This window comes from Drosophila yakuba, chromosome X (genome assembly GCF_016746365.2).
Source record: "Drosophila yakuba strain Tai18E2 chromosome X, Prin_Dyak_Tai18E2_2.1, whole genome shotgun sequence".
NCBI classification, from domain to species: domain Eukaryota; kingdom Metazoa; phylum Arthropoda; class Insecta; order Diptera; family Drosophilidae; genus Drosophila; species Drosophila yakuba.
The window spans coordinates 12,768,394-12,795,151 of record NC_052526.2 but is presented as its reverse complement, the minus strand read 5'-3'; the positions used below and the strand labels follow the sequence as shown (position 1 = coordinate 12,795,151).

Genomic DNA, 26,758 nt, shown 5'->3' with positions numbered 1-26,758 from the left:
CATACATATATCAATATATATTATTATATTCAACATGCGAAATCACAAATGTTTTTTTTTCTCGTTTATAATTACATTTAATAAATTAAAAGTATACATATATATATATTTGTAAAATATTAAAAACAAAAAATTCATTATGCATATCTTGTATAAATATTCATCAGAGTTCTCTGTACAATCTGTGTACAACTCTAGTAATATCGAAAATCGTGTATTATTTATCGCCAAGGGAAGGAAATGTTTCAGCTCACTGGTTTTTAATTTTAATGATACCATTTAATTTAAGAGCAAACAACTTCTATGATTTTTATAGCAGAATAGCATTTTCAGTCCTGCTTGTGGCTATATAAAATATAAATGTTTTTAAAATATTACTTTGATCAGTTGAAAGGAAGAAAGTAGTTTAAAGCAGTTTAAAGACTGTTTTCCACTTGCTTCCCAAGTTTGTTATCCCAGCGACGATAGCACCATTGCCCCTAGTTCCCAGCTCCACTCAGTTGCCAGTGGTGGCCTCCACCTGGCCAGTCGCTGCTCCGGCGCTGTCCAGGCAGCGCAGCTTCTGGTACATGTGGATATAGTGGGCCTGCAGCTGCTTCTGGTAGCCCAGCACCTTGTCCTTCTCGGCGCACCACTGACGCTTCTCCAGCTCGAGATTCAGACGGAAGTCGTCCAGTTTCTGGCGCAGCTTGGCTATATCCTCCGCGTACGTGGTGGACTCCTCGATGAGCGTGTCCAGCGTTTGCTGCGTACCCTGTCCCTGATCCAATTGCAGTCGCTGCACCAGCACATCCAGCTTGGGCAGCTCCTGGACGCAGCTAGGTGCTACCTGTGCAGTTGGTGGTGCAGTTGGTGTTGGTGGTGCTGGTGGTGCTGCTGCTACTGCAGTTGCTGCTGGGGATGCGGATGCTGTTGTGTACTTGCGCGTCTTCTGGCAGATCTCGTTCAGGTTGTCCAACTGCTGCTTGAGGCGAGTGTACCGGCCGCAGGGCTCCTCGCCGTACTCGTGGGCAATGGCCAGATCGGAGAGCTCCTTGCGCAACTTGGCCAGCTCGCTGGTCAGCGCTCCAATCACCTGATCCTTCAGGGTGATGATCTTCTGCAGTTGCTGCTGGTCGGGCTGGTTTTGTTGCTTCATTTGCTGCGGCTGCTGCTGCTGTTGCTGCTGTTGCTGTTTCTGCTGCAGCTGCAACTCTGGCTGCTGCTGCTCCTCCTTCGCCTGCTGCTTTGGTTGACTTTGGCTTGTGTTTGTGTCACAGGACTTGTTGCTGCTGCTGCTGTTGCTGCTGCTCCTGTTGCTGCTGTGCTTCAGGCTGACAATCGCATGATCCTTCATGTTGATTTCCAGCTACAACAGGATAAATGGTACATCAAATTTCCCTTTATTTATATATGGTTAACATACATGCGCCTCCTTGAGCTGCGTCTTGAGTAAAGCTATCTCCCCGTTGCGCTCGCAGACGCGCCACTCGCTGTCCTCCAGCTGGTGACGCAGTGCGTCCACCTGCTGCTGCAGTCCCTGGCTGGAGTCCCTGGCCAAATCGAGCTGCTGCTGCAGCCGGTTTACCTGTTCCGACTGGCGCAGCTTGTGCTGCTTCAGCTGGAACTGCTGCAGTCCGAGTAGCTGCTCCATCTTGCGCAGCTTCAGCTGGCACTCCCGCTGCTGACCCTCGTAGAAGAGCCGCAGTCGCTGCGTCTCGTGCTCCCAGTACACCTCCTTGTCCTGATCGAAAGTACACACACACACACACAAGTATATATGAAGAGGGTATTAAAAACATGGCTTCAGTGGGCGGGCGACTGCCTGCTTAACCTTTTGAACTTGGAAAATTACTTTCTCATTGTGCTCCATGGCCTGTCGCAGGTACGAGAGCTCCGAGTCGCGATCCTTCAGCGCCGCCTCCAGTTCCGAGATCCCAGAATCCGAGGGCGAGGGCGTCAGATCGCTGCTGCCCACCACAGTGCCGCTGCTCTTGCTGCCCATTCAATGGGTAGATATTAGAAGATATTAGTAACGAGAATCTTTAAGATATTGCACATAGCCAACCTGCTGGCCCCATCGGGTCTGTCGTGGCTGCCAGTGCTCAAGAGGTCAAGGGTCAGGGAGTCCTCGTTGCTGGAGCGCTGCAGCAGGCGATGATTTCGACGCCGAGCGGCCAAGTGTCGTAGGTCAGTGGTGCCTTTAAAATAATGCATTTGATTAATATATATATTTTTAAAATATTTTGTAGTATTTTATATTTCTGTCTTTGATTCTAGCGTAATCTTGTCCACTTAACATAACTTAACTTCACGTAGATAATTTATAATTTATGGCTTGGAAATGGCCCCAATGTCAGTTGGGTATTTAATCTAGATAAAGCGGAATGTTAACTGCTACTCACTGCCAAATTTCTGGGCCGATGCGGTGGGCAGTGGGGCAAGTGACGGCGTCGAACCGTAGCCGTACCGCTCGGCCCCGCCCCCCGCCTGACCGCCCTCCGTCGACAGCTGCAGCGCCTGATGTTGTTGCTGCTGCTGCTGCTGCTGATGCTGATGCTGATGATGTTGTTGCTGCTGTTGCTGCTGCTGGTGCTGTTGGTGTTGCAGCTGCAACTGCTGCTGCTGCTGCTGCTGCTGCTGCTGGTGCTGATGCTGCTGCTGTTGCAACTGCAGCTGCTGCTGGTGCTGCTGCTGCTGCTGGCAGGCGATGCGGTAGTCCGGCTCGAAAGGAATGGGCTTGAAGGCAATGGGTCGCAGAAAGTTGCCGCTGGTCTGGAGAGTCGAGTCGATTGGTTGGCAACCGAACACACAAATGAGGTCAAAAGATAATTAATTAGTACTTTTCTTTTCAGTGTAGCTGTGGGCCTCACCTGTTCCGCCTCGCCCATTTGTTGCTGTTGCTGTTGCTGTTGCTGGTGGCGACTTCCGCCGGCAATGGGCGTGGTGCGCCTCTGCTGCTGCTGCTGCTGCTGATTATGTTGCTGATGTTGCTGCTGCTGCGGCAATGTTGCTGGCAGAGATTGCATTGCCTCCTCCTCGGCCCCGCCCCCTCTGCCATCGCCGCCCCCGCCGCCCACACAGCTGCGACTCAGCTCAAACATTTGTCGTATATTCTGGAACTTGCTGCGCATCTGGAGGCCCATGCCCATGCCCATGCCCACACCCATGCCCACACCAATGCCCACACCCTCGTCATCCAAGTTGCTGTGACTGCCGAACTTCTGGCTGAGACGGCGCTGCTCCTGGCGCGACTTCAAAGTGCCCGTGTGGAAGCCCTGCGCGTGTCCTTGCCCCTGAGCCTGGCCAAACTGCAGCAGCGGCGAGCCCAGCGAGGATTGGCCCAAGCTGGGTGTGCTGCGCAGTGCCAGCGGTGCATTGTTCTCCAGCGAAACGCTGCGCTTGTGGCCACGCTTACCCGGCGGCAGGCTGAGATTGGAGCACCCGCTGCCCCCCAGCACAGGCGGAGTGCCGGGCGGCGGGACGACGGCGTGAGCCGGCATGGCCATGTGCGTGGCGGCCGACATCCTGATCCCGGAGAGATCACTGAAGTAATATAAATGAGAAACAGGTTAGTTACCCCACTTTTCAAAACATCAATGTAAATACAATGTTTAAATAGAGTTTCATGTCTTGCCAGAGCAATTGCTTCATAGAGTTCGACTAGAAGAGTTCCTCTTGAAATCTGCCAATGGATCTTATTTCCTCTGCTACTGCAGGCTTAAAGCTTCCACTTGTCTAGGTCACCTTTCGACCAGTCTCTCCAATTTATCTTCGAGATCTCAAGAGTTCTCACATCGCCACTCGTTTCCTTAACCGACTGCTGACCTTGCCTCATTGACATCACAGTTTCGAACATGCAGGCCAATTAATAAGACAAAAGCGAAATGGGCGAATGAATAAATTAATGGTGTCCAATTTATCAGCTAATGATGCCTGACCAAATAGAGCTAACTATAAGATATTTTGCAAATTATATCTTTAGTATTCAAACTTCCTTTTTTCGGAAATATTTTCTGGCTGTTTGTCCTAAGCATACGAGTCCTTTCGCTACACTTTTACGAACTTGCCTAAAAATTAAGATGCTTTTATATAATTTTTATTGCAGATCTATCTTTTTGCTAAAGATTCTACTGTTTCCTTTTTAGAGTCTTCCAGTCTTCCTCTCGATTCTTCTCGCACACTCTAAGGCTATTTTTAAAACGCCCTCCTTAATGACAACCTTTAAAATGTGTACATTATTTTAAATTAATTTTTGAAATGTGCTGCAAACAAGTTTGAATGTAGTTTTCCTCTGGCTAGAATTTCGAGCTCTTTCTTTTCTCGATCTTTTGCTAGCTCTTTCTCGCCGTCGTTCCCGTTCTCGATTCTTCTGAAAGCAGCGGCCATATTCCCGGGGGCAATACTTTCTGGGTTCGTTCCATTTTCGCACGCTACTCGCTAGCGGTTCGAGTGCTTTTTTGGTGGTCCACGATGGCCAAGGAGATGGCTATGGAGATGGAGATGGCGATGGAGATGGAGATGGCAATGGAGTGATGGTGATGGAGACCCCCTTGGAAAAAACCAGCTGCCATTAGTGGCTGGTGGCTCTTCGATTTGTGTGCTGGCCAAGCCCAAGACTTGCATTCATAAAGTCGATTCTAACGGTCTACGCCGTTTGGCTCACTGGCACTTTCTCATTTCTTGTCGCACGACCCATATTTTAACAACAATTTCCATCTGTCCAACTGGCCAACTCGTTCAGGCCAAGATCGCGGACTCACTTGTAAGGTTCTGCAGCAACTGGTTTTGCTGAATTTTCCACAGATGCCTGCGCCTGCCAGTCAGTTTTCGTACATACTCACTCTTACATACATATATGCATATGTACATATCTACTATCAGATTTCCTCAACTGAACACGAGATTGGGGCTAAGGTTAAGGTCAACGAAATGTGTCCCCTTTTGAGGGCAGAGGCTCCGCTACTTATTAATGGCAGGGGATTTTCGCAAACTTTTTGCTGTCATTTTGAAGTGCGACTTCTTGGGACATGCAGTGATTTGCAGCCCACTTAGTTTACACTTTGTTTTTTGGGTGAGGGTTATAGGTTCGCGTTATAGGTTTCGAAATCACTCAAATGTTTGGCAAGCACTAGCAATTTGCTTAAAATGAGTAACAACTAAGGTTACAAGTCATCAGCTATTTTAATGGGTTTTCAACTTGACAATGAGATATACATATTTTCAAATAATCTTTAACAATCTACCTGCTTAATATTCACATAGAAGACGACTTCATTTCCACGAATAATTCCATTTAATGAATCGAAGAGCTAGAATCAGAAGACCGCAATGGATCCATTAAACTTCCCGCGATCATTACTAGTTTCCTGCTTCCCGGAATCTCAGACTGTGGTCAATTGTTGTTTTTTTTTATATCAGTGTAAGAACAGGTTCCATTGCTCCAGTTATCGGCAGATAAGTGCTGTTTGTACAATAGCAAGCCAGCGACATTGGTTTCCCATGGAACGCCGCCAGTAAGTACACACATAACTATGTACGAGTGTATATGATAGCATTTCCTTGGCGGCAAGTATCTCTCACTACATTTCCACGCCGACTAACCGTTAAACACTTGTATTAAGTCGAAACGGTTAGCTAACTGTCAATCAAGCGATCGCGAACCATTGAAGCTCATCGACAGCAGGCTGTGTATCTGTATCTGTATCTGTATCTGTATCTGTATCTGTATCTGTATCTGTATCTGTATCTCTATCCGTGCATGTATCTGTATCGAATATGAACACGTATCCGCAGTGCACACAAAGTCATTCTAATAGTAAGTCTTTATTCTAATAAATCTAATAGCTTAGAACATAGATTTTATTGCAATATTTTTCAAAGTTAAATAAAGTATTTATAATATGCATTCGCTTTATTTTGGTTCTCAAAGGGAGTTTACTGATTCAATAGGTTGGTGTGAAAATGCAGTGTATATGCACTGTTAATGGATTCCACTTGAAGTGGATAAAAGAGCTATTCTTGTGCCCCCAGCTGTAGCTTGCGTGCCATTGTTTCTTTGTATCTTGTGTGTGACCATTGTGTGGCTTGGCTTTGTATCTATTGGCTTGTTAAATGGCCGGCAATTTGCGGAGGACGGGGGAACTTTGGGCCCTGCTGCAACCGGGCTGGAAATCTTAGACTCAAACAAAAGCCGCCAATCGGCGACAATTTCCAACGGCAAGACGACGTCGTTAAACTGCCAATGTAATTTATTTACTTCGCCTTGCGAAATACACGTCGAAACATTCACAAATCACATTAGCAGCCAACTGTTAGATTGCCTGCGAAATGTATCTGCTGCAAAAATACAAAAAAAAAACAACAACAACAAAAATTGTATTCTGCCAGGGTGCGGAGAAATACGAAAAAATTATGGCCAAAACCCATAAGCCAAAATCCAGAAGAAACCCGTTTTCGCGGCCAGTTCTTGATGGTCACTTGGAAGTTATTTCGTGTTTTTTGTTGTGTTTTTTTTTTGTTTTATTGTCTTCGCATGCTTTTTTGAAAGTTTCTATGAATGAAAGTCTTTAGAAGTCTGAGCGAACCGGACCGGATCATAATAACAGATCCGCATATCGATTCGCCATCGATATTCTTCTCCGGCCGAAAGCCAAGTATCTTGACCCTAGCTGAGAATGGCCACGCGGCGTATGAGTAATGTGCGTTGCAAGGGGGAAGTCGCCAGCCCAAAGCACCCATTCCCCAAATCGAACACCGAAGATCAAAGACCGAAATCCATAACCAAGAGCAAAACCAAAAGCAAAACCGCCAACCACCAACTGGTCAAACTTGGCCCGCTGGTAGAGTCCGAGATTAGCCAATGCTTTTTCCCACGCTCGCCAGTTCGCAGTTTTATGCATACTGAGTGCTAACTACCTTCGGTTCAAATATATCGCGTATACGTATTCGTATATTTGTTTATATACATACAGTCGTACGCGTATGCAGGTACAGTGGCCAAAATTAAAGCCAAGTTGAATGCACTCGCCGATAAGATAGCGTCTGGAGTGGTTGAAAATAGTGTCACTGGTCGGCATTACAATCGATATTGTTTACTAAGTTTACTAAGTTCCCGAAATGATCAGTTTTTGGGTCATTGAACAACTTTAGATGGAAAGTCTGGCCGAAAGGCAAAGGAATTTCATTCACCTGAATCTTATCTACTTTAAAACAATTGCAGTGTTTTAAAGCAATACCCAAATCATAAGCAAAGAGGTAGTAACTGTGCACTTGCTGAGAAACTCATGAATCACCACTTTGCAGCACTTTTCGGCTACTTTCGGCCCACTGTGCAATGCGATTTGAGCTGTGTTTTTGTTTACTTTTCGCTTGGCAATTTTTTTCCTGCCATTTTGCTGGCTTTTGCATTCGCTCGAGTATCTCAAAGTCCGCCGAAGTATGAGTATGAGTATGAGTATGAGTATTCAGTCGCAGCATAGTGAAAATGCCGCCGAGCCGGGGTTATTTATTGTCGATTGTGAATTTTTAATTGAATTCATTTAGACAACAGCCGAGCGAGATAATTGCAATCGAAGCTGCAAACGGAATCAAAGCTGATGAAAGGAGCTAAACTTGGGGACCTACGGTTTTCCTCACATTGCGCAGTCGCAACTGAAAGATGATCCCGAAAACTAAAAACTAAAGACAGAAAACTAAAGACTGAAAACTAAAGACTGAAAACTAAAGCCTGAAAACTAAAGACTGAAGCCTGAAAACTGATGACTGCAAGCTGAAATCTGAAAACCGAAAATAAATAAACAACAAATTGTATAAGCGTGACGAAAGCCTAACTTAACTTTTATTTTCTTTTCTTCATCATCTTTTTTTTTTCTTTTTTTTCCAGGCGGCTATTATTATAAAGTTTTTCATTTAGACGCAATCCAAGTGAGACCGATATGCATTTCAGGTTTCCCCCTTCTCTCCCCTTGCATTTCGATTTTTAAGTCTTTTTCGATTGGGAAATTCGGGTTTTCTTTCGGCACCGCATCGTTCACTTTCGATTATTGCAAAAGGTCAGGCAGCGATGCATTTCGATTACGATATATATTTAATATTTGGATTGTTCAGATGACGGGCGTGTTATGTTACACGCAGACCTCCCCCACCCCTCCCCCCCGAATCGCATACGAAATTGAAATTGAAATCGAAATTGAATTGAAAAATCCTCAGCCCCATAAAAGCTTTTGTCTCTTGGTCACGGGTGTGGTCCACAAATACAAATACAAATACAAATAAAACTAATGGTGTACCCAATGACCTTGAGCCGTGCTTATGAGCAGGAAATTTCGGACACAAAGCAAACGCAGCTCCGATCACGTAAATATACTTATCTATTGTACAACTCTTTTTCTTTCCACTTGAGTTGACTTTTTTTTAGTGGGAAAACATGATGGTTCTAAACTTTTTTTTTTTGGTTGCCACACCACCGCCATTTTTCCATTTTTGGAGCCCAAACACTCGCTTCTGCTCGCCAATCCCCCGTAGTAAAAATCCCATCAAATACGTGCACACAGAAAAAAATGGACCAAAAAAAAAAGAGAATATAAAAGTAACTTCCACTTAACGCATACTTATTATTTAAAATATTGCAACATATACATTTCAGCACTGTAGCTACCAGAACTGCTTGAAACAACTAAACCATGACAATTATAGACAATTTTCTACAACTTAAACAAGCGCGGTTTCTCTGCGTGTATATCCGCTCCAAGTGAAAGGTGCAGTCGAGATTCTGAGCTGAGAACATTTTGGCGATCCTCTGGAGCCGGAGCTGGAGCCTGGGACCAGTCATTCCAATTGCACCCTTTTCGGGTCTCAGGTTCCATTCCCATCCGATTCGCCATGAGATTTGGCCCCAGGGCCACTTTTTCTGCTGATGTTTTTGAAGTTTGTGATGTTTTGGATGTTTTGGATGTTTTGGATGTTTGGGATGTTTGTGATGTTTGTGATGTTTGTGATGTTTCAGATGCTGCTGCTGATGGTGATGCTGATGATGATGATGATGATGATGATTTGCACCCGGGAGCAACATGCTGAAGTAACGCCGCCACACATCAATTGAAATTTGTGAAATTTGTGTATCTTCTGCCTGGGTTTTTTGTGTATATGCTATGGGTTTTTTTTTTTTTTTTTGCCAAATCAACACATCGAAGCGTGACGAAGCTTTGTTGTGCAGGAAAAAACATTTGATAGTTTTCAATACACACCAAATGAACGACAACATTTCACTTCCAGCAGCCCAACAATTTTCATTTCTTTTCATTTAAAGAAAGTTGTCAAGTGCTGACATTTACACTTGCTTGAACTTATAAAATATTTAAATAAGTATTTCAACTATGATATTCCATGGTAGATATAGTAGAATATATATGCAACAGCTCTTCATGAGGCCCATTTTAATTGCTTCTGCCCCCCGTTTTTCGCGCTGTGCAGCTGGTCAGCAATCTGTGGACGTGGGAAAGTTCGCCCACGTTTTTTGCCGCTTTTTGGATTTGGATTTATATTGTGCGATCTTGGATCTAGGATCAGAGTCCGAGCCAAGCTGCACAGTTGTGCTTGGCTGGATCAGTGAAAGCTCGCATGCGGCATGCGGCATGTGGCAAGTGGCATGACGACCACTTGGTTGTGGACTTGGAGCTGCTCTGCATTTGTAATTGCCCGGGTTTGCTTGCTGGCCGGATATCGCAGGCTAATTGAGCGAAAAAAAAAAAAAACAAAGAGCAACAGCACAATGTATCATAAAAACCCGATTTGCATGTTTTCATTGGCCACTGGCCAAATGTGGTCAAAAGCCAAATCGACATGCTGGGCCCAAAGTATTCGCCGATTGTTAAATATATGTATTATGCGAGAATTTTGAAATTTTGAAACATTACGCCAACGCCAATGGCAGGGCAATAATTTAAGGTCAATTGGGCCTACAAAGCCGACTGTTTAACTGCTTGACTGCTTGCTATATATAGAGAAAGAGCTCCAAATAACCATTCTTCGAGTCACTTTTTGTTATTTCTCGATTTTTGGCAGCCCGCATTCACGGCCCATTCAAAAAGCACTCGAAAGAGCCCAAACTTATAGACGGATGGTTGGATGGATGGATGGTCTTGGATTTGAATTGGGATTCGGATTCGGATTCCGATTTGTATATGGACTACAAGCTGTGGGTGTATTTGTGATATTTTTGTATTGTTTTGCTCATTTGCTGGCGTAGAAAGCAACGAGCGGAGCAGCAGTAACCCGTTTAAGTCTCATGAATAGTTTTTCCAACATTAACCGTAACAAAAAATGCTCGGCTGCAAAATTAAAAGGAAATAAAAAATACCTTTTTCCATGCAAGTTATTAATGAATTATCTGCCTGGGTAATTGTTAATTTTGTTGCCTTTCTCGCTTTCAAGATGCTCGCCAGTAGAAGAGTAAGTATATTGCATATTTTTTTAATGGGGGAGGGGAAATGCAAAAACATGAATTAATGCAGCAAATGAATGGTGAGAAAATCCGTAAGCGAAGTGAGTAATTAAATGCAATGCGATAAGAAGGTGAACTTCACGAATGTGCAGCGAGTAAAAGAGTTAAAATCTACAGTGTCCGGAAAGCAAACCAGAGCTAATAGTAGTTAAACATAATAAATTTCAAATTTCAGCTAATGAATGAGGGAAAAATTCTATTCAAAATAAGTACGCTGTTAACTCAGTGAATTTGCATGAATAAACCCCAAATCGCTTGATTTTTGGATGGCACAAGTCCAGATTGATTAGAAAACACACTTGTACTTGTTCTCTTACTTCGCGTTAATCGCCAATTAAAAATTGGCTAACTTTTGCATACAAAGTGGAACTATTTGTTTGAATGCATAATCATTGCAACACGATTCAATCAAATGAATCACGAGAGATAACTATATGTATAAGCAGATTGTACGGGTAATAAAAAAAAAACTGGGGGAGAGTAACCTTTATGAGTAACCTTTAATAGATTATTATAACGAGGGTGTAAAACATTTCATTCGAAAAGGTTAGGTTCATTTATCTATGACATATATATTACCTAATTGCGCGTACATAATTACAAAATGGAAAACATATACGAAAAAGCAAACAAATGAATGTAACGAATATGTTGTTAAATCAATAGTTTTGACCCCATTCCTCAAGCAACTTGGCCCATCAATCATTGTCAATAGTTTGGAGTGTTGATTGAGGCTTAAATGAGACATATTTTTAATTATTTGCAAATCAATGATCAGTGCAAAAAATGGTTATCCTGTTGACTAACTAAAATGAAATTTAATTAAATAATATAGTGATTTGCCCTTATTCTTATTAATTGTTATATATATTGAGTCTCTTTTTCAGTGGGATTTCCCCAAAGAAATTGCGATTTCCTCAATAGCAATGATGACCTGGATCTAAGTGGGCATAGCTGGCGATATGGCGTTATGGACACACTTTTGTGGCCATGTCGCTTTGAGCCAACTCCAGCTACAGCTCCAGCTCCACTAAGCCACGTTATCTTCTTTCACTTGAGCTTCACCTACATTGGAAGGCCGATTGGACGGCGGACGGTATCAAAAGTGATCATAAATCTTTATAACCTGTATGCGCTGGATTTTCACCAACTGGCTTCTTTTTTTTCCCCCTTTTTTTTCGGCGGGGAGGAACTCTCTTCTGGGTTCTGCAAGTTGTGTTCATGTATTTTCACTAAACTAAAAAGTGAATTTGTGCTCTTTAGCCTTCAGCCTCCGCTGTCGTTACTTTTTTTTATGTTATTTATTTATTTTTTTTTTGTGCTTTTGTTTTTCATTTTTTCCTGCCAGTTGACGGTTGTGTTTTTTCGTGAATTTATACATACGTGTATGAGCGAGTATAGTACATATATTTTTTTTTTTTTGCGCACTTGGCCTTAATTGCGCATGCGCGCGCACTTTCAATTCCTTTGGGGCTCGCAACAAAGAAAATGAAATAAAACAAAACAAAACAAAAACCAAATCGTGTGGCAAATTGTGGCCGGGGCAGAAATTAGATTTCAAGCGCGGCGATAATGATGCGGCAGAGTAATAATAATCATTTTGAAGGGGCCTCGAGGAGGGGCCAAGCCAAATCCAAACGAAAATTGCTCTCAACCTGAAGCAGAATGCACGGTGAACAAATCCAGGTCTTTATCAAATTATTTGGGTATTCACGATTTAAAAGCACAACTCTAATGCACATTTTAAACATCTTTAGGTGTATTCAGAGTATTTAACTTCCAGCAAAGATTGTTTGTTATTAAGTCTCTAGGCGATTGAAAGTGATATACAAATATATTCATGTAGACATTTATTAGAACCACTTTATTTTTTCAACACTTGACATTTCAGCATAAAGTCGCTCGATTCCGTCTGAACGAATTAGAGGCTTTCTAGGCAAATAAAGCGATTTAAGGCCAAGTGCAACTGCCCAACCCAGAAAGCAACTCGCCCAGATTGCCAACCATTATCCATTATCCATTGTCCATTGTCCAATCCCCCCGGTAGAACCCGCAGTTCGGATAGGTCAAGTATATGCGGCACTTTATGGGCTTTACGATCGCCGATGCGAGTGTAAAAGTGTACGAGGCGCAAAAAATTGGAGAAGAGAAAAGAGCTCAAAGGCAGATACTCGCGTATTTCTACAGGCTGACCAGAGCATCTTTTTTTATATATCTTTTTTTATATATATGTATATATCTACTTTTTTCACCAGTTTCGCATATATGTTGGCGGTAGTTTTCGTTTTTTGCCTGTGGGGCCAACAGGTTCGCTGGAAGTTGGGAAAAAGTCAAACGGCTCAATAATCGAAGACGGCTCAGAGTTTTTGAGTCCGCGACTCCGAACTTCAACTCTTTGAGTCCAGATAAATGAGGACAACAACAGCGACAACTTTAAAGAGATTGTGTGTGTGTGTGTGCGCCAGCTGGGATAGGCACACTGAGAGAAAAGAGCAGGCACTTCAAATCACTTGTTTCCCATCGAAATTCCACAGATCCTAACAGATTTAAGCACTTTAAGTCTCAAAAACATATAATTTAATGTAATATTTTGTTTTGGTCTTACAATTTACAAAATACAAAATACAACTATATTTCATTGTTTTCTGTGCACTCAAGTCGACTTAGACTTGAGTTGCAATGCCGAAACAAAAATCAGCGAAACAAAATAAACGTAAAGCAACAATAACAAAAAGCACAACAAATTGTTTAAGCCCAAGAAAGAACAACAAATGGATGAAAATATTTGCTCACCTCTTCCTCCGGTTTTTGGTGCCTTGTAATTGCTGTTGACTCTTCAAATGTGTGTGGTTACTTATTTTGTGTTAAATTTATCTTGGTTTTTTGGCTATTTGTTTATTGCTTGCGCGCTTGATGTGGCTGCATTATGTTTCAGCTGTTGCCAAAGCTGAAAGCTAACGGAAAGCAGGCAAAAATTCGAATTTGCACAACTAAATTGATTTTACAACGTGTAAAATTCCACAAATTATGCACGAAATGCGTTTTGTTTGCCACTCAGCCCACCACACTCGAAAAAAAACGGCTGTCATTCACTCGCTCGCCACAAAGCGTAGCTCAAGCCCAAAAAAAAAAACAAACAAAAACCGTTGCACGCCTGCGCTTTTCAAAACTCTTCCCAGTTCGCCTCGAAACTTTCATCCGCACCGTTTTCTCTCCGTCGACGACTTTCGCGTTCCAGCGCTCAAAGCAAACTGAGCGGCAAAGCGCCAGAATTCCAAGCAGCGAACGGCGACTGCGACTGCGACCGCGACTGCGACTGCGGTGCGCCGATGACGCCGGCGATCAGAGATGAGAGCTTGGCTTTTTTTGCAAAGCCTTCGAAAGGGGGAAGTTATGAAAAGTTACTTGGCAATCGAAGAATGCAGCTTGCTCCCTAGACATGCACTTACTTTAAAAAGAAATAATGAATAATACTAAATACTTAATACTAAATAATACTAAATACTAAAAATACTAAATACGTAGAACTAAATACTAAATAATACTAAATACGTAGTATTAAATACTAAATAATACTAAATACGTAGTATTAAATACTAAATAATACTAAATACTTAATACTAAAAAATACTAAATAATACCAAAATATAGGTGCCCTCCTCTGCGCTTCTCAAAAGTTCTACATAAGCAAACCACTTTTTCGATCTTTTTAAAAATAAAAATACTAAATGTGAGTGAAGTGTGCAGTGATTTTAAGTGGCAGCAGAGGATATCAACAATGTGAATTCGACCTACTGAAGGAAGTGCCTGAGCTAGCTATTTTCCAGGAGCTACGACCAGCTGTCAGCTCTGACGTGGAAAGAGCTTAAGGAAAGGGGTGAGTACCTGGGGAGAAATAGAGAGGGACGCTTAACTTTCTGACTTTTGGCTGCTTGTTTTTTTTTTTGCCATTTTAAAAAGAAAAATTAAACATTTATAAAGTTAAATATATAAGCAAATATTAAAAATTTTAACAAAGCAAATAATATAATATATGAATTTGTTGAGGGTGGTAGGAAATGCCACTCTTGCAATTCTCTGATATGTATGTACTTATATATATTCGAGGCAACCGCAGTAGTCGAAGTGGAAGTCGCCGCCTAGGCTAATTTCCCTCAATTTTGTGGCTTTTCGCATATAGGTTCATTCCTTACATTCATAGATACACGGCGCAAAAATGTTAACTTTACAAACTATTCTTAAAAATGCATAGGTATTTATGATAATTATAATTAATTGTTAGATTCTTCCATGGAATAATTTTCTATGCTTAGAATTCTCACTTAGCTGAAAAATTTCTTTACCATGCATTTTTGTAGATCCGATTTTCTCAGTGTAAAACATACTCGGCTACCTGTTGCACACACGCACACACAGGCACACATTCTAGTAATGGCCGTCCGCAAATTGACCCATAAAATTGTAACGTTGCTTGAGCCAAGATAGTTTAGCTGTCCATATATCACTGCAGATACAAGACACTAGCCAACAAAAGAGCACTTTGATAATTCCCCAAAATGCAGTGGGCTTAGATTGTACAGTGTGCTGCTTACCCCACTTAGCTGATCTTAGTTCAACTTTGAAAAACTAAACTTCAAAGATCCCATCATACAAGCCACCTACTTGTGCTCACTTGCCTGTTAACAAGTGCTATCTGGTTGGGAAGTCTGGAACTCGGTGGATCGGCAGTCGTATCCGCGAACGCATAAATAACCATCCGTGGCTGTATGTTCGGTGCTGACCACTTGTCCAGTTGTCTAGTTGTCCGGTTGTCTAGTTGTCCGGTTGTCCAGTGGTACACCTTCATCGTGTCGGTCGAGGTGGCGATCAGATCTGCGATTTGCATGCCAAACAGCCGGGAACATCGCTGGATTATATGCATCCGAGGCATGCGATTCGATTTGATATCCGATCGACGGCGATGGCCACAAGGTTATCCCCTCCCACGGGCCACGGAGCACGGACATCATTAGCTCATTCGTCACGATCGAAATCGAGCCCTAGAACCAACGGTGGAGTAAGTGGAATCCATGGGTCATTTGGGGAATTGCGTAGATCAGCATTCGCAGCAATCATTTAGTTCATAATGAGCCCATGTAAACGTTCAGCATTCACACAGGTTTCTCTCTTTGAGAAATTGCTCGTTGTAAATCACCAATGTTTTCCTAAATAAGCCTCTTTGTTTGCTATTATCAACCCATTTGGACAAGTGTTTTTAATTTGTGATTATATCTGTGTACTTTTATTCGGAAAACACCATGTAACATAACATCGAATATATTAAAGAAATCATATATCATATAGAAATCATATATTTTGATGGTAGGAAATATATTTCAGTTTATGTTCGCCAGAATTTTAGCCATTCATTGGTCACTTCTTGTCCACTTTAATTTCGAAGGTCTGGTAGGTGTATTCCCGGATGACTTTCAGGTTCTTGATGATGAACTCCTTGATGGCCTGCAAGTACTCGGCGGCGGCCAGGATGAGCTTCTTGAAGGCATCGATCACCTTGCCCTCGCCCTCCAGACGACCCTTGAACTTCTCCTCCGACACCTGGGTGATGAATCCCCGGAGTCCCAGTGTCTTGGCCTGGGCCAGTGCAAACAGTTCAAAGGCCTCCTTCGGCACCTTGCCACGTACCTCGAAGTCACAGCCCAGGATCTCCTCTTTCTGGCTGGCCATTCCGAGTCCAGATTTACTTGTCCAAAAACGGGAAGGGGGTTTATGTAATTTGGAAGGCCACACAACACTCACTCCATTGACTCGATGGCAAAGTCTCAGCACTCTGTGACCCTGACTTTGAACTTCCAGATACGATCGTAATTGCCTCCAATTATCGTGTACCATAATCGCCACAAGAAATCAGCCGCAGCAGGTTACATTCCCAGCAAAAAAAAAAAAAAACAAAGAAAACCCCTCTTGTAAACTTAGCACAAATTATTAGTTAAAAAAAAAAAAATAGGTAAGTAACATAAAAACAAAAAGGGGGGAGAGAAAAAACACACAAAGTATATAAACAAAAGTAAATGTATAAATCACAAGGCGGTTTCAAGTCTTTGGCGGTTTGTATGTGCATCTGTATCTTTGTATCTTTGTATCTCAGCGGCTCCGTATCTCTGCTTTGCATCTTTTTGCAGGCCCGTCTTAAAAGCGATCTATCTCGACTTTATTTTTCCTCGACTCTTCCGCTAAAACGGGCACCTCCTGCCGCCTGCACACATATATTTTCATATATATTTTCACAGAGTTGTCATGCGGATGAGAAGAAATAATTAGAAATTATATAAATTGCTTAATTATAATAAGCTTGTGGCACGACAACAACACAGCAGCAGAACGAAGGAAAGTTAGCCTCAGGCCAAAGCAACGAATAGGGCAATACTCTGCAATAAGTACAACATACACGCAGCACTTGCAATTAATATTTGCTAAATGTAACACGTTCTAGAAAGATTTTCAAGTTTAAAAGGCTGTTTGAGGTAAGCAAATCGAAGAGTTCTTTAAAAATGAACTTCCTGACTGAGACTATTACAAGTATTTCAAAAACTAGGCGCAAGTATAAAAAAAATAAACAAAATATATAAAAACATGCGACATAAAGTAAACTATCTATGCGAAAGGTTAAAAACTCATATGACCTTTCTATTTCAAAAGTTCTTATCTAGTTAATAGAACTAACTATCTTTTGGCTTTTAGGAGTTAAAAGCAATAGAATGCGAAGGAAGCGTTTTTGGGAAGGCTCGTAGTTGGAATTTGAATGCGAATCGAAATCGTAATCGCTGTCCGTTGGATTTTGCAACAGTTTGCTGGCACGTGACGTCAGGGCCGCGAGTTTTTCAGTTTTTCAGTTTTCAGTGTTTCGTTTTCCCAGAAACTTAGCCCTCTGGCAATTATGGCTCATTATCCCGGGAGGGGAATGGCAATGATGGTGGTGAGGGGGGGAGGGGGAGCAATTATGGTGATGTAAGGCATGGGCAGATGTGAGTTTAGCATATTATAACCACAGATAGCTGGAATGTACATATATATGTTGTGTATGTGTATATATTTAATGGATTCCTGTAAATAATCTGCGTGCGCATATCTGAGATTAGCTTAAGACACGTATAAATACATATAAAACTGTTGCACACACAGCAAAAAAAAAAGCATATATATACGTTAACATTTACAATAGATTCTTCTTTCATTATGTTTTAACAACACGAGTTATTCGATTTGCAAACAAAAAAAATGTATGTATATATGGAGTACATATACGACGGAACGGAATCTTTACGTCCGGCAGATGCAGAGGGTGTCCAGAAGGAAGACGGCCGCATTGATGATCATCAGGGAACCGGCTCCGATGGCCTGGCGCTTCCTGTCCGTTGTTATGATATTGACACCACCATGCCACTCATCGATCACCATAGCTCCGGAGGCCACGAACAGCAGGCAGCCGATCAGCGAGAACAGGGCGTTCAGGCGCTTCTCCACCAGCGAGTTGATCACATGGCCTGCAAGTAGAAATCAGAATGTCAGGATGTTTGTAAGGACACCGCGTGCACATCCCAAAATTGGATGACACTCACCAACCAAGAGGACGCCGCAGATGACCGTGTAGCCACCAATGGTGCCGGCCACAATCACCGCATGGGAGGACAAGTTGCCAACCGTCTCGTACAGCACAATACATGCGATGGCGATGGCCTGGAGGATGCAAAAAAAAAAAAAACAGGAAACGATATCGTTAGCAGGCTTTTTCTTCTACTACTGGGTAAATCTACTTTGGGTAAACTTAGAAGCTATTTCACACATGCTTGATGCCACCACAAATGAAACCCTGGAAGCATTTGAAGTTTCAACTTTATTAGCTTAAATACTTAAGATTGAGAAGCCAACACAACGAAAATATCGCCCACGAAAATGGCCCCATTGGCGAGACTCAAAATGCCGGAGGCCAGGACCACATCCCGCTCCACCTGCGACTTGCAGTATTCCAGCCACTGGGCCAGGATAATGGTGCCCGTGGCCCCGAATAGGATGAAGCCACCGATCGAGAAGAGAATGTCGAGTTGCTTGTCCACCGCAGTGCCGACCACATGACCTGAAAACATATCCACCTCTTAGACAGGAGCTAGATTGTCCAGATCCGGGAATTTACCTGTGGCTATCACAAAGCAGGTGATTAGATAACCGATCAAAGTGCCATGGACCAGCAGCGCTTGCCGGATGAAAGTCAGGTCCGCAATGCCCTCGATCAAGGTAATGCTCGCCACGATGAAGACCTGCGAGTTAAGGACTCGAAGCTCAAAACCTTGAGATGGACAAGTTCACAGACGGACAAACTAACGGACAAACTAACGGACAAACTCACGGACAAACTAACGGACAAACTAACGGACAAACTCACGGACAAACTCACGGACAGATAGAACCGACACACGGACAAATTAGAAGGTCAATAGAGTGTTTGGGATAGAAGGTAAAGATCTTTTAGGGAGTTTAAAATATCTATTACTTTAAAGCGCTAATCTACTGCAGTTCATAAAGTATGTGGTATGAAAAAGACACCCAATGTAGTTACAGCAAGGTATAACATACAAACTTTCACCTAATATTTATAGGTAGTTAGCAAACACTTTTCAATTCTGGCTCTATCCCATCAAACAAAATTAATCACTTTTGGGCTAACAGCAAAAGCTGTCTAAAAAGGCGGCCTGATAATTTTCACCACGTCGTGTGCTTAATGGCTTCAATTTCTGACCATATGCTTGGTTTTTTTTTATTGTTGTGTCTGTCTGCTAAAAAAAAAACGGAAGTTCCGGCACAAAAGTCCTCCGATTTTTGCATCAAATATGACAGCACAAAAAAACTTGAAATTCAGTTATATATAAACCTAAAAGTCAATAGAAGTTCAAAAAAAAAAAATTATGTTAAGCATAATAGATTATTTCTGAAAAAAATTGTAAACCTAATTCTAAACCTAATTCCAAAAAAAAAGTCGTAAATTAAATGCACAATTTAATGAGCTTGCCACATTTTGAGCCACCAGAAGCCATTTATCGCCATGGAGAAAGGGCGAGAAAAGTCGCGGAATTAGAATTCGAACCCACCTAACCATTTAGTTATCAAATATGAAAATTATTCCGATATTGCCAGGCGACAAAGTGACAGCGACAGATATGGGGTTTTATGGCGATAAATTGACGGGCCATCGAGGGCCAATACAGTAGGACAGCGGGACAGCGGGACAGTGGGACAGTGGGCCGTCGCTAAGTGTGACACACCCGTGGGCAATCAATCAATTAGGCGGGAAGCGCGCTAATTGGGTTAAGAAGGATGCAGAGCCGAGCCCTGTGGACATTGTAATGCAGGAGGGCCAGTGATGGGTCGTCGTTAGGTCATTAGGGTTCCTGGATGAGAAAACTAAAGCAAACAAATGGCATATCCACATCCCTAATCGTATCCATATCGTTCCCCCGCTCAAATATAATTTGTTTATGGAACTGCGGATAACAAATATATGTACTTATATACATATATATTTCGGTGGGGGCGCGCTTCCTGTGCCAATAATTACCGATTGTTGGTGTCATTTGCCATTTATTTCCCAACACAATATTTATCTATAAATATATTTATTTTTAGCGTTTGTGTGCGGCTTCTTTGTTGTTTAATTGTCACGCCCAAAAATCGCAGATGGGACAGTAAACCCGAAAACGACATTAACACCAAAATAATGGCGAAATTCGATGAGCTGAATCGCATTAACGACGCATTTATTTGGGGAGTGGCATATTTCGTATAGCATTAGCATTGGAAAAATGCTGTTTGAACTATATACACGTAATTGATTAATAGACTGTTCTATGTTATTTTGGCAATTCATAAAGCTTAATCTTACACTGGAAGCCCAGCTGATAAATTAGTAAAACTGACGGAAAAGTCTTTGAAATATTATAAAGAAACATACTTTGAAGCCAATACCAATAATGTTACCTATTCAATTTTACAACTTTAACTTTATACTCACATATTTATTTCAACGTTAGATACATTTTGCCACAGCATTTAGTGATTTAGACCACTTTTCTGCGAATTTTTTCATGGCTTATATGTAGTGGTTAGAATGGAAATATAAATTAATCGTTTTCCGCGAATTATCTCAACTATGAAATGTGCTTCCGTATGACTAAGACTTGTTTACTTGTTTTTGTCTGGACGCCTGGTATTATTTACAATTATATTAGCACCAAGTTTCATTTCGTTATATTCGCTGCAAATGCCGGGGGGAAAAACCCCGAGAGCCACGCCCCCAAAAAAAATTAACTTAAAAAAAGTTCGCACTTTGACAGAAACGAGGCACAGAAAGGCATTCGAATGCGAAGCTATGGTAAAGCCGTAGATCAATTTTATTTTCAATTGATATTGTTAGTATGGCCCATTCATTATATGCCCACCTGACATGCCATTGACTTCTGGCGGGGGAGGGGAGGGGTTGTGAAAACGCACAAATCAATTAAATAAATGTTCGAGTAAACGCTGGATAGGAAGAACAATAAAATAAACAGAAAATGCGCCTCCCTGATTTGCAGCTAAAGCATTTATTAGCCCGTAAAAATATTTACGACCAAGTTGCCAGAGAAATCCGCAATACAATGGGTTGCTTATTCTTATCTCTCGACCATTTCATTTGCACTCACAACTCGGAGACAAATATTTGAGCAGTACGTAGAACGAGTCTGATTGTCTTAAAAGAATCAGTAGAAGTACCTAATAATATAAACGCATTTCTTAGCCAGATAATCAAGGAACAGCTAGAGCCCAATTAACCATTCCGCGGCCATTTCATTTCATTGTTTACTCAATGCAACCGTCGACCTTTCGGCGATGGCGCACATGGCGTATGCGTAATGCGTGCCAGATTTCTTAGCATTTTTTTGGCCATGTGCACGATGATGTCATCGTGGTAGCTGCTGCTGTATCTGCCTGCACTGCGAGAAACTGGCGCCTTCTTGGAGCGGATGTTATATGAATTTGATTGACAAGTAATATATTATTCGGAAACTGAATTCTTTTCTGGCACATACTTGCTCATTGGTCTTAAAAGCTAAAGAGTCACAACTTGTGGTTTCAAGTTTAAAGTAACTAGATCATTTTAGAATTTCACATTCCTATACAATACATTATACATTCCTACAAGACCTAATTGTGTTGTTTTTTTGTTTTGTTTAAGAACATGTTAGGATTTCTTTCTGAAGTTTTTGCTTTGTAATTGAGACAATCCCAACTTTATTTCGTCAAATTCAAGGGCGTATTCAAATTGTTTTCGGTGTAGTGAGTTTGACTGGTGAGTGCATTGGCAAACGTGATTGCACGCCTGCCCGTGAGGAGGGTGTGGTCCGCCCAGATCGGATGGGTCGTTCGGAGCGGACATGATCCGCTTTATAATGCAGATATATACTCAAACAGACTTTATTTCGAGTGCCCGGCAAGTGGGTCGCATTGCAGTGATGTAATCAGCGGCATAGCTGCCAGTTGACTCACTTGCCGGGATCCGAGCTCCAAGATCACTCAATAACTCGCACATTGCCTAATGCTGATCACGTACAAAATACTATATGCCTAAAACACCCAGCCACTTGAGAGCAAGTGGTGAAAACGAGGCTGTTCCTTGGCGATAAGTGAATTTATATAAACAACAAAATGGGAAAGAAGTGTGTCGGATTTGAAGTTTAGCAAATTACAATCTGAATTATTAATTCATTCATAAGAACGCAACTTATTTACAAAATAACCATTAAAAACCTTTTTCTGAGATAGATTCTTATGATAATGATAATGATGATGATGATTGTGGAGTAAGCAAACCCGAGTTAACCCAGATGTCTCAGCAAAGCAAATATGTAAATATTTATGAGTAAACAATCTTGCATTTGCAATCATCTGGGTTCAATAACAAATAATGAGTCGCAGATCATTCTGCACAATATACATTTCGTTATCGAATGTTCTTTACATTCCCGAACATGTAAGAAATATATTCAATTAAAAAATTTAAAAGGAAAAACAAAACGTAGGTAAATAAGATAAGTTCAGTATTATGATAAATTGCCTTAAATCTTTGCTCTGAAACTCTCCTGAATTGATATCAAATACCAGGTAGTCCAAGCTGCGGATCTGTTTTGCCCCACAGATGTATGTACATATGTATATAGAGAACTGTATATACATATTAGTCATTCCAGCTCTATCTACCGATTTGCTCTCTTTTGAGCTCGCAGAATCGCGAAAATGATGTCATATGTGGTGGGACCAAAAATAAAACCTGGATTATATGCGCTTTATTAAGGCACAAATGCGCTAAATGGACAACTGCCACACATATGTATATCCCTTAAAAATAAAAAAAAAACCCATTTGGACATGCAAGTTACTTGAACAATTTGTCAGGCAATTACCGATGGTGAAAAAAGCGCACTTGACAATGCGAAATTCTATTGAAGAGAATGATCTAAGTTGAGCCTTTGTTCGCCTTTGTGGCACGTAATACGCCGCTGGGAACCCCGAAAATAAATTAAATTTTGGAAGCGGCAAGTTCATGACATCATTGAGCCAAGACCAAGAGCACGCATTAATCCCAGACCTACGCACCCAAAAAATAAAAAACATGAAAGACGAAGAAACTAATGTGAACACAAATAACAGAAACAGTGAAGTCATAGTGCTTTGTTGTGGTCCAAAAAAACCGGTTGTTCTTCATCCACAAGACCGGGCACAAAACAACAAACAACCAGAAGAATCAACCAATCTCCAGAGACGCAACAGGAAATGGATTGGAATCGGGGATGGAGAAAAGCAGACGCTCACAAAAAATAAAAACAAACATTTGCAACTCCAATCCGCAGCTGCCACAAAACTCAATTTGACTTTAATTACCATATTAATGCGCTTGGCATTTGGCTAAAAAAAATATCAGTAATCTGTAGCGCTATATATGTATGTATATTTCAAAAATCAAAAATGGAGTCCAACATTTGCTAGTTAATATTTAAGTGCCTTGAGTTTATGAGTTATAGATAAGAACTCTTTTAAAATAAATAATATATATACAAAAAATAATTCAATTACACTTAACTATGATTATTTTTATGGCAAGGCAATTGAAGGCGTATATAAATATAATGGCAATACAAAATTACTTTTTACACAACATTTACTTTAAATAGCTGTTGCAACTTTAAAACGCTTAACTGGGCAATTTTATTGTTTGAATTCATCACAAACAATTAACCAAAACTGTGTTGTTTCGAAATTAGGCGTCCTTCAGCTTTTGAGGAGTAGTTTAAGTGCAATTACTCACCAGCTCGATGATTTTCAGCAACAGGCGATTGTTGAACTCCATGGCGCTCAGTTGAGATTTCGCTTTCGTTGGTGGCTTTTAGGGAATCTGGACTGGATCAGGTCGGCAGATGCGCTGGATTCGCTGGATTGGATGGATTTGCTGGTGCGTGTTGATTCCACGGCGTACGCAAGTGAACTGGCCAACTGCGATGCCGCCACTCGCTTTCAAAGCTCCAGTGGCGTCGACGTCGACGTCGGCGTAGGCAGCGGCGCAGGCAGCGGCGTCAGCCAGCCAAAGTTAATGCCCATGTTTACCTTCGGAAAACGCAATTAGCCCGGATTTATGAGCACATCCGTCGACAGATGAGGGTAAAAGGATATTCTCTAGGAGCCTTACTCATAATTTAAACATTTTTAAAGGACATTATAGCAATACATTTAAGCGTGTACTTTCCAAAGAAAAAATCCGTTTTTTAAAATTATCTTATAAGCTGTATATATTCACAAGTCCTTATTTTAGAATCGAATTACTATAGACAGTCCGAAAGTTCGACTTAGGAATTAAGTAAAAAAACAGAAAGTAAACTAGCAAATCTTGAAGTCAACTATATGGAGGCGCCCACGTAGGCCAGTGCCCGCTCCGCCTCAAACGCGGCGACATATTGGGGTTCCAGGGTGGTGAGGGCCCGATGGGTAAGCAGGGAGATGTTCTTCGCTTCGCCGTGATCCCGCTCGAAGGCGAGGTACTCCACCCAAACGCGCGGCTCTGTCTTGCCGAAGTAGCAGGCCATGAAGTCGTAGCAAATGCGCCAGTATTTGTGGCTGGCCGGGTCCTGCAAGGGATTAAGTATGATAGTTGCATTTTTCAAAATGTATTCCAAATTAGGCAGCAAAACTTACGCGAACGGCCGCACTGGACTCCAGCTGAACCATTTGGCGGTGTAGAGCCAGCGACATGGGCGGTAGGATGGCCAGCTTGGCGTACTCCTTGCGTGCAAGCTCTACGGACCGCTCCTGCCACAGATAGCGCAGATAATCGGAACGCAGCTCGCCAAACTCCGGCCACGCAGCCCTGCAGGCGAGGCCGTAGATCTCATCCAAACGGCGTGCGCCCAAGCTGTCCTGCCGAGTGCGATAATACAGAATGACACTGCGCCACAGCGGTAACGCCTCACTGCCCATGGTTTTGTGGATCTTGTTGAACAGCTCATAGATCAATGGCTCACTGTCGCTTTGGATGTGCGTGGCCAGAAGGAGCTCGTGCATTTCCACCGACGAATCGTTCTTCAGGGCTTCTGTGAGAATGGTGACAGCAGCCTCTCTTCCACTCGGAGCAGTGCAGAGCATCTTCCTCAGTGTGGCATAGTGTTTCACGCCCATCAACTGGGACCGATGGCCCGCTTGCAGGGCATCCGCTAGGCACTGTTGCTTAAGAATCCGCTCTGCCTTTCCATCGCTGTTAAGGGCCAGCATGGCATCCAGATACATATTCCACATTTCTGTCGTTTGCAGCTCCTCCACCGCCGATTTGTATACAGTCACACAGAGTTGAATGCGTCGCTTGAGAGAGCGGGCATTTACGGAGCGGGATTTCTTGCTGGCCGGCTCCTCGTCACTGGTATCCAAGTCCTCCTCCTCCAAGTCGCCCAGATGGAAGCCGCGCAGCTCCCGCTGGGCAAGCAAATCCCACAGGCCCGGCTCCCGTGGGAACTTCTCCTGCATATCATCGATTATCATGCGCTGCAGCTTGCCCGTCAGCTCCTGATGATCCTCACAGCTTTCTAGCAACTTTACGAAATAGTCCAATTGGGTAATGTTGACCATGCTGTTGCGGTAGACCGCCTCCACGCGTTCCAGTTTAATGTCCTGTTCGGAGAGCGTATTCTCGGCTAGATTACGTTCGCTGTTGGCCAGGGCAGCCTCTTTCAGCATAATGTCAAAGAAGCACTTGTTAAGTGCCTCGGAATCGGGATGTCTCTGCAAGCCGCGCAGCAGAATGTCCTTGACTCGGTCGATGTTGAGCCTATTAAACTCGTACATCCATAAAGCGGCGTCCACCCAAAGATCCGGCGAGTCGCCATGGTACTACATATAAATCAATGGATAAGCAATCTATGAAAGTGAGCAGACCGGCAAACACTAACCAGCAGCATCTTCTCGTAAATGCCCGCCACCTCAACGGGATTTGACTTCTTGCTGAACTTGATCCAGTTGCTCCACAGCCGCCTGTCGTGATTGAACTTGGCCAGGGCCTCTCTGTACAGCCGCATGATCCGCGTGGCTATGGAGGCCTTCAGACCAGTGAGCTTGACGTGCATCTTCTTCTCCTTGTCCACGATGGTCATGTGCATATGCTTCTCGTACAGTATGAAGTCCAGGTAGTCGGTGATGCTCTGGTGGCTCTTGTTGATCTTCAGGAAAAGGCGTTCCCGCCTACTAACGATTTCTCTGCAAGAATAGGGATTTAATGGAAGCACAGACTCCAAACTCGGGCGGATATCTTACCTGACCTGATCCGCCGTGAATACGCTGTAGTTCTTCATCTGCTCGTACTCCGGCAGCAGGCGCTCCTGCATCTCAGCTATGAACTCGGCCATATTCGCTTAGTTGTTTCCTTAATCGTATTTAGTAATATTGTTTATTTCTTTAAAAACTAGCGCACGTGCAGCGCAACGGCCTGTTATCGATTGTTCAATTCCTGGAGAGCTATCGCTTCTAGGGATGGTAGAAAATGCCGTTAAAAAATACGACATGGCAATTACACAAATGGTCACAATATATTAATAAAACTTTAATAGAAGTGCCTAAAATTTAAATTTTTTGTGAAATTTACGCATTTTATTTGAAAATGGCCAACCTGAACGATGGCGATAGTTGCCGATAGTTGGCACGAGCGTGGAGTTG

The 26,758-nt window shown here is 42.5% G+C and overlaps 4 protein-coding genes and 1 pseudogene across 5 annotated transcripts; all 5 read right to left on the bottom strand.

Annotated features, from left to right (window-relative positions):
* Nucleotides 1-69: 69 nt before the first annotated feature.
* Nucleotides 70-13,729, bottom strand: LOC6525250 (mediator of RNA polymerase II transcription subunit 15). Of its 2 annotated transcripts, none has more exons than XM_039377509.2 (7): nt 13,277-13,729; nt 2,853-3,525; nt 2,385-2,754; nt 2,048-2,180; nt 1,814-1,976; nt 1,406-1,723; nt 70-1,348 (listed from the first exon to the last, which is right to left on the bottom strand). In XM_039377509.2, the coding sequence occupies exons 2-7, from the start codon at nt 3,504-3,506 to the stop codon at nt 497-499; spliced, it is 2,490 nt and encodes an 829-aa protein (XP_039233443.1). In that variant the 5' UTR covers nt 3,507-3,525; nt 13,277-13,729; the 3' UTR covers nt 70-496. The 2 variants fall into 2 exon arrangements, with proteins under 2 accessions (XP_039233443.1, XP_039233444.1); XM_039377510.2 differs by having other exon boundaries at nt 72-1,348; nt 1,835-1,976.
* A 2,005-nt stretch (nt 13,730-15,734) lies between these two features.
* LOC6525249 (acylphosphatase-1) lies at nt 15,735-16,525 on the bottom strand. Its single transcript, XM_002101050.4, has one exon. The coding sequence runs from the start codon at nt 16,370-16,372 to the stop codon at nt 15,896-15,898; it is 477 nt and encodes a 158-aa protein (XP_002101086.2). The 5' UTR covers nt 16,373-16,525; the 3' UTR covers nt 15,735-15,895.
* A 1,026-nt stretch (nt 16,526-17,551) lies between these two features.
* Nucleotides 17,552-24,052, bottom strand: LOC6525248. Its single transcript, XM_002101049.4, has 3 exons — nt 23,874-24,052; nt 18,100-18,217; nt 17,552-18,024 (listed from the first exon to the last, which is right to left on the bottom strand). The coding sequence occupies exons 1-3, from the start codon at nt 23,913-23,915 to the stop codon at nt 17,801-17,803; spliced, it is 384 nt and encodes a 127-aa protein (XP_002101085.2). The 5' UTR covers nt 23,916-24,052; the 3' UTR covers nt 17,552-17,800.
* On the bottom strand, nt 18,148-18,840 carry LOC26534868 (annotated as a pseudogene).
* A 222-nt stretch (nt 24,053-24,274) lies between the features above and the next one.
* On the bottom strand, nt 24,275-26,552 carry LOC6525247 (U3 small nucleolar RNA-associated protein 6 homolog). Its single transcript, XM_002101048.4, has 4 exons — nt 26,360-26,552; nt 25,999-26,302; nt 24,755-25,939; nt 24,275-24,687 (listed from the first exon to the last, which is right to left on the bottom strand). The coding sequence occupies exons 1-4, from the start codon at nt 26,449-26,451 to the stop codon at nt 24,460-24,462; spliced, it is 1,809 nt and encodes a 602-aa protein (XP_002101084.1). The 5' UTR covers nt 26,452-26,552; the 3' UTR covers nt 24,275-24,459.
* Between the last annotated feature and the right edge of the window lie 206 nt (nt 26,553-26,758).